At 39.0% G+C, this 16,742-nt stretch overlaps 1 protein-coding gene across 2 annotated transcripts in view; it reads right to left on the bottom strand.

The window, feature by feature from the left end:
• DPP10 (dipeptidyl peptidase like 10) overlaps positions 1-16,489 on the bottom strand; it is a 618,096-nt gene extending 601,607 nt beyond the window's left edge. For both annotated transcript variants that reach the window (XM_040645663.1, XM_040645668.1), the window contains exon 1: positions 16,418-16,489. In XM_040645663.1, coding sequence (XP_040501597.1) covers positions 16,418-16,489 — 72 coding nt within the window. The remainder of the gene's footprint in view (positions 1-16,417) is intronic.
• Between the last annotated feature and the right edge of the window lie 253 nt (positions 16,490-16,742).

Below are 16,742 nucleotides of genomic sequence, written 5' to 3'. Positions count from 1 at the left end.
GAGCACTACATCAAAAACTAAGTACTGTATGGTGACTTACAACATAATTAAAAAAAAAAGAAGTGGAAAAGGCAAAGAAAAAAAGAGAAGTAGTCAGGGAAATGCTCAAAAATTATCTCCAAATTTTTAGACTGCAAAGGCTGGCACTTATTCCTGAGTCTAATGCTTGGAATAGGAAGGAAGATAACCTCTTTTTAAGATGTTAAAAGAATCTCGTATAGAGACCAATGTTATATAAAAGTATACACACACACACACACACACACACACATACACATACACGTACAGCAGTGAAGTGAATGCTAACAAACTGAATTTTTTTTTTTTCTTTTCAAATTAAATACTTTTACTCCGAGGAGTAAAGTACAAATGAGGAGCTCACACCGTAGAACAGCTAATAAATGGAAAAAATATCTTTTTGGTCACAAACATACATACCATAATAACCACCAATCACTTTCCTTTAATAAAGTTACATGATTAGATATTTACATGATACTTAATGATTTAAATTATGTTAAATAATTTGTTGGGTGTGGTTGATCAATAAATCATAATGTGATTCCCTTCCATAGATAATAGTAATACTCAGATTGATAATTAATGTAATAATAGTCCTCAACAGAACTCTGTGCTAGTACTGTTTTCTTATTTTAAAGATGAGGAAACTGAGAGATAAAGAGATAACTGACTATGCAAATACATGCACCAAGACTAATTATCAATTATGAGACACAGATCTAATTCACCATGAATAAAGGAGGAAAATTCATTAGTGAAGCAAACAGAGGATCATTTTGATATTGTTCAGGTTTTTATAAAAAAATAAAAAACGTAAAAATGTTATACACTTGGGGCGCCTGGGTGGCTCAGTCGTTAAGCATCTGCCTTCGGCTCAGGGCATGATCCCAGCGTTATGGGATCGAGCCCCACATCGGGCTTCTCCGCTGGGAGCCTGCTTCTTCCTCTCCCACTCCCCCTGCTTGGGTTCCCTCTCTCGCTGGCTGTGTCTCTCTGTCAAATAAATAAATAAAATTAAAAAAAAAACCTTATACACTTTAAAGTAAATGTCTATGCTAGCCTTTATATAAAAAGGGAGATGGAGAAAAAGTTGGATTAGCTTGTATGTATGAAAATTTCTCTTGAACAAAGGAAAAACTGAAAATAATAGTAGTAGTGAACTACTAAGAGAATGAGCGTATGAGAAATTGAGTTGCTGGGGAACAACTCTAGGAGGGAAACATTCCATTGCATTTATTTGTATGATATTTGATATTTGAATCATGTGAATATGTTACTTAGAAATTAATGAAGAAGGCTGTGTGCTTTATTTAAAATCAGGAAATACAGGGGCGCCTGGGTGGCACAGCGGTTGAGCGTCTGCCTTCGGCTCAGGGCGTGATCCCAGCGATCTGGGATCGAGCCCCACATCAGGCTCTTCTGCTATGAGCCTGCTTCTTCCTCTCCCACTCCCCCTGCTTGTGTTCACTCTCTCGCTGGCTGTCTCTATCTCTGTCGAATAAATAAATAAAATCTTTAAAAATAAATAAATAAATAAATAAAATCAGGAAATACAGAAATAGACTTGGTTAACATTTGTCACTGAACTAAACAAAATGACAGACAACGTTGTTCTGAAAAATAAGGCTTAGATATTACACTTAGGCTACTGAATAACCAAGGCCAAAGCAGTCACCTTTTCACTCATTAAAATGATGAAGCCAATTTGTTGCCCAAGGTTATTGTGAAGTAACAAGGAAGACGATTTCAAGCTTCTCTAAATTGTGAAGTTTATACACATGTGCACACATGTGCACACATATTTTTCTTTCTGTTTTAAAATACTGTGCATAAACATGAAATTATGCATAGTTAAATTTTTCAAAGTAAGCTCCATTTGTCATTGAACATACAGAAGACAGGGACCATGCTCTTAACACATTGCCTGACACACAAAAGATACTCACTAGACACCCTACAAATTGTCTAGAGGAACACATGAGAGTGTGGACCCTAAAGGCAAACAGCCAGGGTTGAAAACCTTGTTCTGCCACTTAGACATCATGCAAACCTAGTCTAATTACTTTATCTCTCTATCCCTCAGTTTCCTCATCTTTAAAGTAAGGAAACAATAATAAATTGCACAGGGTTCTGATGAGAATTATTAATTACTAGTCTATTATTACTATTATCTATGGAAGAGAATCAAATTATGATTTACTGATCAGCTGCACCCAGATTATTTACTATAATTTCAATCATTTAGTATCACATAAATATCAAATAAATCTTTTAACTTCAATTCAATAAAGGAAAGCAATTGATAATTAATATAATATTCCCAGCTTCTTATTTCCAAAACTGGAGTAGAAGTTGTATCTATTACATAGAGTTTATGGTGAGATTTAGAGGAGACAGAGGCACCTAACCTTTGCATAGTATATAGGAATACTACGTGCCCAAAATTTTAGCTTTCAATTACAGTAAAAATGCCAATGATTTCATCACTAAAACTATTTTCCTTTTATATTTCTAAAGCTATACTTTGTAATTTTGCTATAGGCTTCCAGACTTATCTTCTATGACAGGTGCCAGCTTAGGTAAAGTCATAAATTAAAATTCAAGCAAGAATCTTTGCTGTTGAGAAATAAAGCCTTACTTAGAGTATGGTCCACAGAGAAAGCCTCATGTTGTAAATGCAGAATCCTGGAACTCGTTCCAGATTCCCTGGGTTAGAATCTGCTACATTATATCATCTCCAAGGTACTTCTATGCATGCTAAAGTTTGAAAAACAAAGGTCTAGAAATAATACAGTAGCTACCAGTCACATATGGCTATTTAAATTTAAATTAATTAAAACTAAATGAAATTGGAAATGAGTTGCTTAGTGACACTAGCCATAATTCAAGTGTTCAATAACCACATGTGGCTGATGAGTGCCACACTGGAAAGCACATATATGGAACATTTTTATTATTCCAGAATGTACTATTGGACAATGCTGATCTAGAAGCTTTCCACAGGTAGTAAAAGATATTTCAGGAAAACAAGTTTTAATAATTCAATAAGATGGTTTCAACCCCACATTCACAAACCCCTTTGCACGCAGTACACAAATATTCATCAAACACTTTTTTTCTTTTTTTTTTAAACCCAGACTAGAAAACAGAGGGCTAATTACGGAAGTAGCTTGCTTCATGTGCAAGTCGTGATTCTCTCTTGAGATTTCCAGACCCATTTCTATGTTTCTTTCTTCCTGCCCCTCCCCCTTCATATTCATAAGGCCTGCATTTTCTATGGCCCCTAAATGTCAATTCTCAAGACAGACCATACAAAACAATCACACAGAGACAAGTACATTCAAGTCATATGTAAGTTGTTACCACCCCTTGGTTGCCATCAAAGGAACAAAGAAAGACATGGTAGAATTCCAAATATATGCAGATGGATGAGAAGAAGCTATTTCTTGACTGGCAATAAAGAAAGTGAGTGTCAAGGGAAGGAAAACGCATGCGTGTCTTAAGTCAGACTGTGTGGATAGGTACAGTATCTCCTCCTAAGAGCAGCTCTGAAGGCAGCCATCTTCTAGGGACAATCATCACCACACAACTTGATCGAAACCTTATTTTGCTGGATCTTCAAGAACGGCTTTTCACCGCCTTGTGTGCAATTATTCTACTTCATCGTTTCCTCAAACAGCTATTTGAAATTATCAAGTTGTTCTCTTCCACCCCTCAAAAACACCTGGACCAATTTGTTGGGATGAACCCGGCAGACCGTGCTGGCTGCCTGGCTGCATTCCAGGACCTCACTGCAGGTGAATCAGATCTGACACCTGAAGCTCCACGGGGCTCGTAGAAAGCTTTGATAAAATTGCCTAAGAAGTTGGCTGTGACATCAAGTGTAGACCCAGATGGCACCATTTTTGTGAGTTAGGGGATGTTAAGAAAATTTTTTGAAAACTTGGAAATAAAATTGAAGTACAACTGCCTGTCCATATTTTCAATATCAGGCTGAGTCATTGTCTAATCAGCTCACACAAACATTATACAATTTTAGGAAAAGACACCTTTCTTACACTTACCATTTGCTTTTGCCATAAATCTACAATCTAAACTTAAACATTAATTGTAGAAGATAGAGAAGTTGCAAAACACTTCTGGTCTGCTATACATAACCACAAAAGTTATGATTTAAATTCTCCGTCGGATATTAACCAGTTGTGTATCTAATTTTGCAAACATTGTACGGCATTCCTTTCCTGAGTGACTATACAAATCTCTCTCCTCGAAACACTCTTTGAACCAGCTTTACCATCTTCATGGTTCCTTTATTAATAAGTTAAGTTTTCACTCCACATTTTCACCGTAAGTTCACTATATATTTAAATGAGAGCCAGGATTTTTTACTTGTGAACATATACTTTGAGAGGGATCAGTGCTGTATTCTACAGACCTTCACATATGATCTGCAGTAGGCCTTCCTATTCTCTGCCACTTCTTCTGAGAATGAGAAATGGCAGAAAATTTAGGCTTCATCCAACCATCCAACCACATGTGACCACCCGCTCCTTGATCCTTCCAGATACAATCCATATAACAGATCTAATTTTATTATACCTGCCTGGAAAAAAAAATCAATTAAAAAAAGAAAAACTTTAAGACCAACTGGAAACGTTCTATTTTAATTCTCATTCACTTTTTCTTCATCTGATATCAATACATCCAATCAAAAATGATTTCTATGATCCTAATGATTGAATGAGTCTCCTACCAACTCCCAACCTAGGAGGGAAAAGCTTGGGTTTCTGATCTACCAAATTCATCACTGGTATGACCTTGAACAAGTCTTCAAGAATGGCTTTATCATTCCCCATCGTCTTATCAGTAAATGAGGTGACTTAATCATCATACTTGGTTCTCAGATCTTTTAATAAGAACTTTATCTCTTAAAAGGGCAAAACTGAAGGAAAATTAGATTGCATTATTTCAAACTGTCGGTCAGAAGTAGGGATACACAGCACATATAACCAATAAGCACCATCCATGCATTTGATGCTGGCAATTTGACTATTAGTTCTCACGCTCAGGTCATTTAATATATGCCTACCTACAGCATACCCATAAGAATGGATATTTTCTCTTTAAAAATTGGCTTTAAATGGAAGTCAGCAGATGGTACTATCCAGCAGTTCCATGTTATGTTATCTGCTTAATTTTTTATCCCCTGTATAACCTCTTGGTACTTGGTGACCTCTCCAAAACACCTTTCCTTGTTAGAGTGACTCATTTTAGAGTTTATATAACAATTATGGGCTTGTTATGTTGCACAGCTCTAGACCAGCAATTTTATATCACGATGCTTTTGTCCTGGGTTTTCCCTTAACTAAAACTGCCTTATGTGACCAATAAGCAATATCAAGCTGACATTTCTCAGCCCAAGCAGCTAATCCTAGATTGTATTTACCTATTTTCAAATATTTGCACCATCTGTGATTCTGTATTAGTTTTTTTGGATTCGCTGTTACAGCCCAAGGACTACAGCTCTGAGTAGGAATAAAGCAGCACTCCAAATGTAGAATGCATTATAAGCATGAGAAGAGAATTTAGCTATGGGATGGGAAAAGAAAAAAAAAATTCAGGAAAACCAAATGCATATTCAGTTGTCCACCTTCAAAATGCAAACCCTGTTGGTTGTGCTGTACTTAATAAGTAATATAAAAGTGGATGCCATATATTTTCTTAATTAACCCCTAATCCATGTTTGCTTTGGAGCCAGGATGCTTCCATATAATCTCCATATCAACAAAATTAGGAGTTTAATATTAAAGGTGCTCTGAATTTTGGTCAAATCAATGGAGAAATAAGGTTTAAAGCTGGTATTTCCAACATTTGGGAACCTCAACATCCAGTGTAGCTTGATTTCCCATCACATTGCCTCTGTCTGGGATAGTAGTCCAATACATATAAAAAACAAAAAAGTAAATAAATACACACTGCCATTTTTTCAGTGCCTCCTGGATAATAAACCTATCTCACGGCTAATCATCAGAACAATTCTGCAATGTAGGCATCATTCCATTTCCAGGTGAAATATTAAATTCAGAGAGAGATCGGGTAACTTGCTCAACATGGTAAATAGAATTTAATCTGAGGTTAAATGAAGAGAAAGCCCTAGTTCTTCCCACTATAAAGAATTCTGTGTCCCTCAAAAATTCTTATTTGTTTTGCATATAAAAGTTTCTCAGGACTTATATTGGAACTTGGTTCATGGGCAAAATTATCACAGCCTCTAGAAATAGCCTTACCTTCCAAGAAATGCAGTGACTCAGAAGCCTGTTGTTTCTACTAACTTCTCAAGGAAGCTCCCTAATTCACTCACATGCTTTCCAGAGTTCCTAAGTAAACCCCTCCTTTCTGAAGGAGAGAGTCATCCAGTCACTAGTCTATTCACTACTGAAGTGGAATTTCAAATGCTGAGGGTACAGATCAACGAGAAGTTATTCATGCTGAGGGGAAGAGTTTAAGAATGCCAGTGTCTGCATGTGTGATGGAAGCTGCTGGCATGTCCTTAGAACAGTGGATTTCAGTTTACTTCCAAAATGGCTTTATGGCACTGAGGTGACTTCTTGTCATGGGAAGTTGGAGAAGATGCATATATGGTTCTCTGAAGTTTTGTGGCCAAGTACTAAAAGTCTAAGGACCACTAGCCTAGAACCAAGGAGAAACCAAGGAATGTCAAGTGAGTTTTGCCTACAGATTCAAGAATTTTAAGGACATTTTTTTTTGTGACAGTTACTCTGCTGTCAAGTGCTAACAAGGCAGATGTGTCACCAACACACCAACAAAGGTGCTATATCAACAGCTGACTCTGGCAGCAGGATACACACTGGCCGTAAGAGAAGAGGCCCAGAATCAAGTACTGCCTCTTGATTCTAGCCAACTGTGTGACCTGGGACAAGACACTTCATCGCTCCATTGGATATCTCCTGTTCTGAAAACAAAGACATTAGATTCAGCAATCAGAATACTTTCTCAAAATGCTATCATCATTTATGACCTGATGGCTATGTCAAGGAAGAATGTGGAAAGGCAAAACCCCTGTGGACATCACAGTAGTTTAGACATCAGGGAATCAATCCTGGCCAGAGACCAATCTCAGAAATGTAGAGAAGTGGGAGGAAATGGATTTGGATTTGGACATGACACAGGCGCAACTGGAGACAAAGGTATCAAGATTACCATCCCGTAACATAAGAGGCACTGACCCTGTAAGCAAACAGACATTCGGAAGGGATGGCAGATGCAGAAGAAACTGCTTACAATGCCACTGTGGCACTAATGTTGGGTAAATCTCCTCTCAGGACACTAATAAGCAACCTCCATAAAGGTAAACAAGGGGGGGTCTCTTCCATATCAACTCCAGGTTCAGTTCACACCCACCGGTCACTGCCAATATGACTGTCAAAAAGTGAAACACATAACTCCTAGGATCGGAGGAAAGGAATAATTCTCTTATAATCCCTTCACGGTACTCTAGAATAAAGAAACAAACAAATAAAATGTACAGTCTTTCCCCTTAAAAATCCATAGAAGGTAGTGGAGTAGACAATCTATTCATAAACTCAGACACTAAGAAAGGTAAACTATATACTAATCTATCTAACAAACTACCTGTTTCTACATTTTGTGATTTTTGTATCTTTCTTCTTGAAAAGATACATTTCTGACCTCTATTCAGAAGGTGTCTTGACTCTTGATCTTTGATCTGGTGTGAAGAAGAATCAGGGGGCAAGTTGGTGAGACACTGATTTAAAAGGTCGCTTTGAAAAAAAAGAAAAAGAAAAAATAAGACTTTCTGGCACTTGTTTCAAAACATGTGAAGTGGAAAAAAAAAATAGCCATTGCTTGCATTCATTAGCTCATATTAAAACCCTTCCTGGAAGTGAGATGTGATTAACAGAAGTGAGAATATCAAGAGTTTTCACTTACTTGATTCCTCCTGCCAAAAGTAAACCCAAGTATCAATAACAGGAAAGGCCTACAGCTAACCCTGTGCAAGCATTATTAATGCAACTTCAAGTGGTCTCTCTGGGCCATTATTTGAAAATAAATCACAGGAGAGCCTGCCATTCAAGTTCTCAATTATAAAATTCAGGTTTGTCATATTGTTTTCAGAGCAGAGGCTTTCAGATGGTGTAAGAAATTGAATCTTCATTTAGATCTCAAAAAGGGGGTGAGAATAAAGATAATAAAAATGCCTTTTTCCCTCACTTTTCCTCATTTTCTACCTTGTAACCTGATGCACAAGTTTTTGTACTGACCTCAGAAAAGCAGGAAGAATGATAAATTGTGATAATATGAAAGTCAGATAATATTCAACTTGGCTGGAGAATACACAGTTTGGCTTGGCTCTCTCAGACGTAGAGTCAGTTTTGATTATGCACTCAACTAACTTTTCTTAAATTTCAACTCAACATATCATCAGCTCCTATATGCAAAGAATTTCTAAGTCAGTCATTTCTCGAAACCAAACTTCCGGAAAGAGAATATTAAACCATGAACACTTCAAAGAAGATCCTAAGTCTTTCGGGAAAACAGGTTATCATCTAAAATAGCAAAAATCAGTCAGGTTGTTATCAAATGATTTCCTCCTAATGCTCTGTAATAATCTAACTCTAAAATACCCCAGACATTTAGATCATAAGTGTGTATATGTATATGTGTGTGGTGTATGCTTGTTTTGTGTCCACACCCATACATACATATATTCAGCATTTTCATTAAGGTAAGTGGAAAATTGCCTTTTTAAAACATGAAATAGGGGCGCCTGGGTGGCGCAGTCGTTAAGCGTCTGCCTCCGGCTCAGGGCGTGATCCCAGAGTTCTGGGATCGAGCCCCATATCAGGCTTCTCTGCTAGGAGCCTGCTTCTTCCTCTCCCACTCCCCCTGCTTGTGTTCCCTCTCTCGCTGGCTGTCTCTCTCTCTGTCAAATAAATAAATAAAATCTTAAAAAAAAAAAAACATGAAATAATCTCTGATAATCTAGAAACATAGTAGTACAAGAATAAAAATACTAAACTCTTATCTTTGACAGGATGTTATGCAAGTCCATCATACAGACTGTCTCTAATTCTTGCAACATTCTCACCACCTTCTTCCTTTAAAGATGAAGAAATGGTTTTAGAGGGATTAGTCTGCCCTAGATTGCATAGTGAATGGTAGAAGAAAGATTCAATATGAAATCTGTTCTGACAGACTGACATCATGTTGCCTCTCCCCAAAATATAATTAAATCTGAATATCATTTGGCAATTCCAAAAACACTGTAGAATATACTATTCTGGTTAATGGAATTAGCATATTATCTCAAAGTGGATTTTAAAAATTATTAATGTTTCAGCCACTTTCAAACAAACTGGCATGCCAACCTTGAAAAGAAAATGAAAATCATTTTTTTTATTATATGGAAGATATTATAAGGGGGACTGTTAACATCAATTACTGAACAGGACAGTTGGAAGTAAAATGTTTTATCAGTTTCGGATAAAAGCAAATTTTCTGAATTTTGCCCAGCAGTGAGTGTTACATTTACCATTACATAAAGTATGTCTGAAACCCTGAGGATTCAGGACAGCTCCACAAAAATGAATCCACAAGAGCTCTCTCTTGAGCACCCCATCCTCCCCACTAAATCTATTTCTCGCTTTTCCTTATACTGGAAGTAGCAGGCATTCCTTTTAGTTAATAAATAATAAGTGAGAAGAATTCCTAGCAGGTGGGGGGTGGAGGCTGTACAGTTTAAAAGCCTTGGAGAACAGGGGCTGTCTAGTTAGGAAAATGCAAACAAAGATTGCCTATTGCCAACAAGCTTGTGGATTAAGCCAGTACAAACTTTAAAACATACACTAGGGCACTGGAGGAGATAATGCTAAGTGAAATAAATCAAGCAGAGAAAGACAATTATCATATGGTTTCTCTCATCTATGGAACATAAGAACTAGGAAGATCAGTAGGAGAAGAAAGGGATAAAGAAAGGGGGGTAATCAGAAGGGGGAATGAAGCATGAGAGACTATGGACTCTGAGAAACAAACTGAGGGCTTCAGAAGGGAGGGGATGGGGGAATGGGATAGGCTGGTGATGGGTGGTGGGGAGGGCATGTATTGCATGGTGCAATGGGTATTATACACAACTAATGAATCATCGAACTTTACATCAAAAACCAGGGATGTACTGTATGGTGACTAACATAATAAAAAAATATTTAAAAAAACAAAACAAAACAAAACATACACTAGGGCATACGCCAGAGTAGAAACACTTCTAAATTTATAGGAGGACATGTGTTTATAAAGATCTTTACAGTCCATTATTTATTTGCCCATTTGGGGGACCTTTTACAGGTCTTCGGATGAGATAAGCTTCCAACTTTCCTAGTTGATGCATGTCTTAGGTTATGCCCTCCTTAGTCATCCCTCCTCACCCACGAGGGATATATCCCAAGACCCCCAGTGGATGCCTGAAACCTCCGATACTCTTGAATCCTTTATATACCATGTTTTTTCCTATATATACATAACTATGATAAAGTTCAATTTATAAACTAGGCACAGTCTGAGATTAAGAGCTAACAAAATAGAACTATTATAATATACTGTAATGAAAGTTATGTGAATGTGAGCTCTCATTTTATTATACTGTACTCGCCCTGATGATGATGATGATGACAATGTGAGAAGATAAAATGCCTACGTGAGGAAATGAAGTGAGGTGAGTGATGGACTGAGTGTGAGACTAGATCCTGACCTCCTGACACTACCTCCAACAGAGGATCATCTGTTTCTGGGATCTCAGCTGACAGCAGGAACCTGAAATCGGGGAAAGTGAATAACGAATGGGGGTGGGGGTGGGGCTATTGTATAATGTTGCAGTAAAACATGAACTTGACTGGAACACATGCAAAGACACTCAGCAAGTATGAAAATATATGGAGTCCGCTTTATACTTGGAATGCCAAATGTGAAGTATTAACTTAAATATTAAAGAGGACTTCAAACAGCCCCTTTCTCCATGCTCATTACCTTAGGAGGTGTCTTACACTGAAAACAGAATGCAACCTATTCTGCAGCTAATTCACCTGCTCGTGAGAATCACCCAATGTTTACTTCCAGTTTGGCCCCTTACAGAGTAGGATGGTAAAGGAGTGAGCTTTGACGGAACGGAAGTAGAGATGTAATAGAGTATCTTGAAGTCTGTGTGTTTGCCAAATCAGCCCTGACGTCCAAACCAAACAATATATATTAATATAATATGCATGTGTATGTGCAACCTCATATGTAATCATACAAATGTGTACTGAGCAATGCAATGTTTTGTAAAATGTTAAAATAACATACCCAGTTGTACGTGGCTCAATGATCCTTTAAGCCTTTCCCCCCCCCTTCTAGGTTCCTATTCGCAGACTAGGGAATGAGAGCACACTTTGTTCAAAAGCCTTCACACATTACTTCTTCACATATTAATTCTTACAACAAACATGTAAAGGATCTGTAGTCAACCTCCATTCACAAATGAAATATAGAAAATAAGTTACCCTGCCCAAGAAAGCAGTGATGCCTGGTGGAGCTGGGATACGAACTTGAATCTGTGGTTTCTAGTGCGTAAACCACAGATAATAGTAACATATGTAATCATAAATGATTCAATGAACCAAGATTTTTAAATAGCTTTCTTTTTTACTCGGGCTGGGAGAAATTTGGTTTCAGTGTTTTGTTTCTAACGTAATGCACTTCATAAGATAACACAGCATTAATATTTAATAATACAATTGTCTTTAACTTGTTTTTATATAGTTTAATTTTTCTTAAATGTGCAATTTGCTCAGTTCCTGAAATAAACAGAGAGATTAGAAGCTTACAAGCAAGGGATGTTTTGTAGTATGTTCTAAACTCGGTAGATAAAATGTCATATATACATGTTATAAGATACACATTATATGTGTAATAAGAAATTAAGGGATAGTAGAAAATGTATAATATCTCCTAAGTCATAAGGACTTCTACGTCACACCTTTACCCAATCTAAATAATCTTTTGTAAACCAAATCACAAAGAACTCTCCCATCAATTAAATACTATATGTTATATTGAACAAAGAGTAATAAATGGTCTATTAATTTTTTTTCAACACGATTTCTAAAAGCTACTTTTGAGGTTCTGTGTTAGAAGCAAATAGTTTATAGACTAAATTATGACATCTTTTTATATTTGTCAGGGAAACATGGGAGAATAAACTTTTGGTAAGTTTTCATTAAGAATACACTTAAAAATTTTAATCAAGTTTGCCTCACCAAACTTGAAATAAAAAGTCTGAATCCTAATTTCTGTATGGTAACATTTTGGGATAATATTACCTAAAAGTTAAAAGTACAATAGATATTTTGCATAAGGCATTTTTGCATATTACATATTTAACTGAAGTCTTGTCCATAAATTATTTCATCAAGAAACTGCTGCATACTGAACCGGAAGAGATTGGTTTTCCACCAGAATGTGTTTTTTAGAGAGAAATGCATAACTAATGATGTCTTTGCTGCCAAATTGTTGCTTATAAAAATATACTTTTTAATCATACTTCAAAAAGTAGGGTTGTGGTTTTTATTTTGTCTGCTTAGTTTTTTGTTTTGTTTTGTTTGGGTTTTTTTTCTTGTTGTTGTTGTTTTGTTGTTGTTTGTTTTAGTTTGTTTTGGTTTGGTTTTTTGGAGCTGAGAGGACCACCAAACATTTTAGGAAATATTTTTACCCATTGGATTCAGCAGAAGGGTGCCACCTGGTGGCAATGTGGGCAAATTCTAAACCAGGTCTAACTATAAAAAGGTACTCACTTAAGAAACACTGAAAGTCCCATTATTACCAAGATTTTTTTTTTTTAAGTTCCTGTACTTATCAGGACCTACCTGGTTCTTCTTATATTATTTCCACCAATGGAAGAGATATTAAGTTAACTTTAAACATTTCAAGAGCTATCATTTACATTTATAATCGAAGCTTTAAGCAAATTCTTCGTTCATTTTATATTCAAAGTAAATCTGTACACACAAAATATTTGCAATTATTTTGTATTAGGTTAATGACAATGCATTGAACTGTAATTGGGTAGAAGTTAGAAGGTGGGGCTTTAGAATTCAATGACCATATCTTATCTTAGGTATCACAGACTGGGGTTAAGTGCCACCTTCACCACTTATGAAGACAAGTTTGATTAGTTTCTTTAATCCTCTGTATTCTCATCTCTAAAATGGGAATAAGCACAGGACCTAATTCAAAAAGTTTCTTTGAGGATCAAGTAGAAAAATGTATTTAATAAACGTTACCAGTCCAGAGGACAGTACTCTGCACATGGCAAGCATTCAGGAAGTGATTTTTTAAAAACAGTAAGTTACAACTTGTCACTTAAGATTTTAGATCCCTCAATGTAAAGTGGGATATTGATCATATACAGAATGACTGTATCTACCCATAATAAATCATCTATCTAGATATTTCATAAATGTGGAGTGTTATGAAACCAACAAAAATAACTTTCATAAACATTTAATCAATGAAGCTTTAAAGGGAAGACTACTAAAATGATAAAAAAAATATTTCCAATGATTCAGAATGTTAATAAAAGCACATAGTCCCTGCTATTCTTATTGCTGCTTCTCCCTGGAGAAGAAGTGACTCTTGTCTTGGCACCATGTCCCAGAGGAGAGTCACGGATGAGATGAAACAGGGGGGTCAAGCTCGCTAAAGGACCAAAACCACCACCAAATTATAGGATTCATAACAATTTCACCCAGAGGAAAGACCACAGTCTCCTACTGTTCCATACGTGGAAACAGGTGCTGATGGCCTCAGGACAAGGGTGTTTTTGAGATTTCATCAAAATCTCTACTATGAAAAGCCAAAGACCTTTCTGGCAACATTTGAAAGCTTAAATCACTTAAAATCAATACACAGTGAGTGATTACCTGGAATACACCCCCTATTTAACCATCAGGTAGGACTTCATAAAGCTCTATTTTTACCTAAATTTGTGATTTTTTTTTTTTAAGAAAAACGGAAACCAGAACAATCACTCAGGTCTATTTGGGGGTATTATTGCTAGTACCACAGGAGAGTTGTCTGACAATTGCAGCATCAGACCACAATGACTAATCCTGTTAATAAAAACTTAGTACTCTTAGAGCAAGTAGTTTAAGCAATCATGACAATCATTCACATTATCTGGTCATCATTTCATAGGTCAAGCTTCAGACAAAGAATATGCTAGATAAAGATATTTTCTAGGAGTGTTTGGAAAACCTTCCATGGGATGCTGCCGTGGATATTTCACTCTGCTTTCCTTCCCCTGGCAAAATCTATCTCTTTCATTCTAACTCAAGCATAATATGCATACCATTGACATTTTAAAATCATGTAAATGTTCAGAAAGGCACTTAAAAAACTCAATTAAAACAAGAGTTCTGCAAATGGCCACTCCCTGAATATCTGAAGTGGCCATAAACCAAAATGCACGCTCACAAGAAAAACGGATTCAAGCTTGACTCTCTCTCTCTTCAGATGAATTTTAAGTACCCGATTAGTCCTGACAAAAGGCTTTACTGTGCATAGGCAGCTTGTCCAGTGTTTACATATCATTTTCAGAGACTGTGTGCTCTGCTCTGCTTCTCCCTCCCCACCTCCACAGGTACGGAGCAGTTTGCAGCACCTCAAGTAACCAGCTGGTGTCACAGGGTAGTGAGCAAAGATTTCATGTGGGGACTCTCACCTGACTAATCATTCTTATTGGAAGCATCATTCCAAGAGCAGTAGAGAGGCTCGGCGGCTTGTTAATGAAATTTAAGGGCTGTCAGCTTGAAAGAGGATGTTAAATCCATGCTCCTCTCCTAAAATTATTTTTATAATCTGCTAACCAGTTGCTACCTTGTGGTGTGTGTTGGAGGGAGCAGAGGACAAAGATGTAAGGGAAAGGGGCAGATAATACAATATAAATGTTTCAGTAGTTCATATTGATCTCAGGGTAGGGAGTAAAGCGACTAGTTTAAGAAAACAACTGCTTTGTAAAAACTGCAACCTTCACTCCAGTGAATAGAGGGGGAGCTTTAAGGCATTGAGCAATCCTCACCACCTGTGTGAAACATATGTGAGGGAAATGAGGAGGAAAGGGAAGAGAAGAGAGAGACCACAAGCCAGGAGAGGTGACCAAGACTAGAATATTAATAACAGCAGTCCTGGCATCTCCTCCTCCGTCTCACCGCCACTCCGGCGATTTGGACAGCTTCCCTTCACTTGCTCCTCAGTGCTTAGACTATGCGAAAAGCGGAGCCGCTACTGGAACCTCGCTGCTTGCACCTCCTTCACCCCACTTCTAGCGATGAGCTAGGAGTGTCTCTGGCAGAAACGCATCCGGCGGCCTTCAACAGTGCACTCGGGGCAAAGGGCCCCACAGCCGGTACCCAGGTGCCTCCGTAGTTACCCGCTGACCTAACTGTTGCCCTCTTGGCTTTGAGTCTCTGATTGATGTAAACGTGACAACACCTGGAGCCGGCTCCTCACAGCCTCCCTCCTCTTTGCCAGGGCACTTCAGCGCTCCCGACCCTACAACTTTGGGAAAAAGCGACACCGAACTCCCGAGTCACCCCAATCCAGGGACACAGACGAAACGAAGATTCGCCGTGCGGTTATGCTACAAATCTCGAAACACCAACACAAAAAAGGGGGTGGCCGGTGCGGAAAGACGGAAAAGGGACAGAAATAACCGTCATCCAGTACAGGGCACCCCATCTCTGCAGACACAACACATCTGGCCCCAACAAATCACTAAAGCCAGTACCTTGACAGCTTCCCATAATAATGCCTTTTACTCCCAAGCTCTGCTCCACTCAGCAGACATCCAGGTCTCCTCAAAAGAAAAAAAAAGAAAGGAAAAACTGCCGGCCTAAAGGTCATTTTCCTAGTGGGGTAGCTTTGGCCAGCGCTCGCTCCTTTCAGCTGCGTGTAGACCGGCTCTAACCCTGCAAGTGGACGCCTCCAGGAGCGCAGTAATTCCTCCAACGTGCGTTAATTTGAGCCAAGAGGCCCTCATTCCGTGGCCCCGGCCGCATCTCCCCTCCCTTGGTGGCCCGCCCGCCGGGGCTCCCGGGCCACCCCCAGCCTTTACCTCTCTCCCCCCTTCCCCGCGGCTCTCCACCTTGCGCATCCTCTCACCCGGCCCCAGAGCGCACTCGGATGCTCTAACTTCCTGCGGAGTCCATGGATGAGCGGAGGACAGCCTGGAACTGGGGCGGGGGGAGGGTGGGGAGAGGGAGGCGTGGGAAGCGCGGACTGGAGCCACCCTTCCCGGGAGGGCCCGGCCGCAGCTGCCAACTCTCACCTGGTCCGCCGGCTGCGCCTGGCTCGCCCTGGCCCCCGGGGTGGGCTGCTGCTCCTGCTTCATGGCTGTCATCGCCGGCGGCCCGCGTTGGCGCTCACTTCCTCGCGGGCACTTCAGACTCGGGGACCGTCACTTGGCAGCGATCGCATGTCACAGGAGCCCGACGCTCTCCGAATTGGCAGAAGGGAAAGCGGCAGCGATGGGGTGGGGGGAGGGGAGCGACAGGGAGGGGAAGAAGAGCGGCACCAGGCAGGCTTCCCCTTGCAAGATCCCTCCTTCAGCTACCGCAGACCCTCGAACTCCCCACTCCCCCCGCCCCCCACCA

Source organism: Ursus maritimus, unplaced genomic scaffold (assembly GCF_017311325.1).
Source record: "Ursus maritimus isolate PB19 unplaced genomic scaffold, ASM1731132v1 scaffold_1, whole genome shotgun sequence".
NCBI classification, from domain to species: Eukaryota; Metazoa; Chordata; class Mammalia; order Carnivora; family Ursidae; genus Ursus; species Ursus maritimus.
The sequence above is the reverse complement of the archived record's forward strand: the minus strand, read 5'-3'. Positions and strand labels throughout refer to the sequence as shown.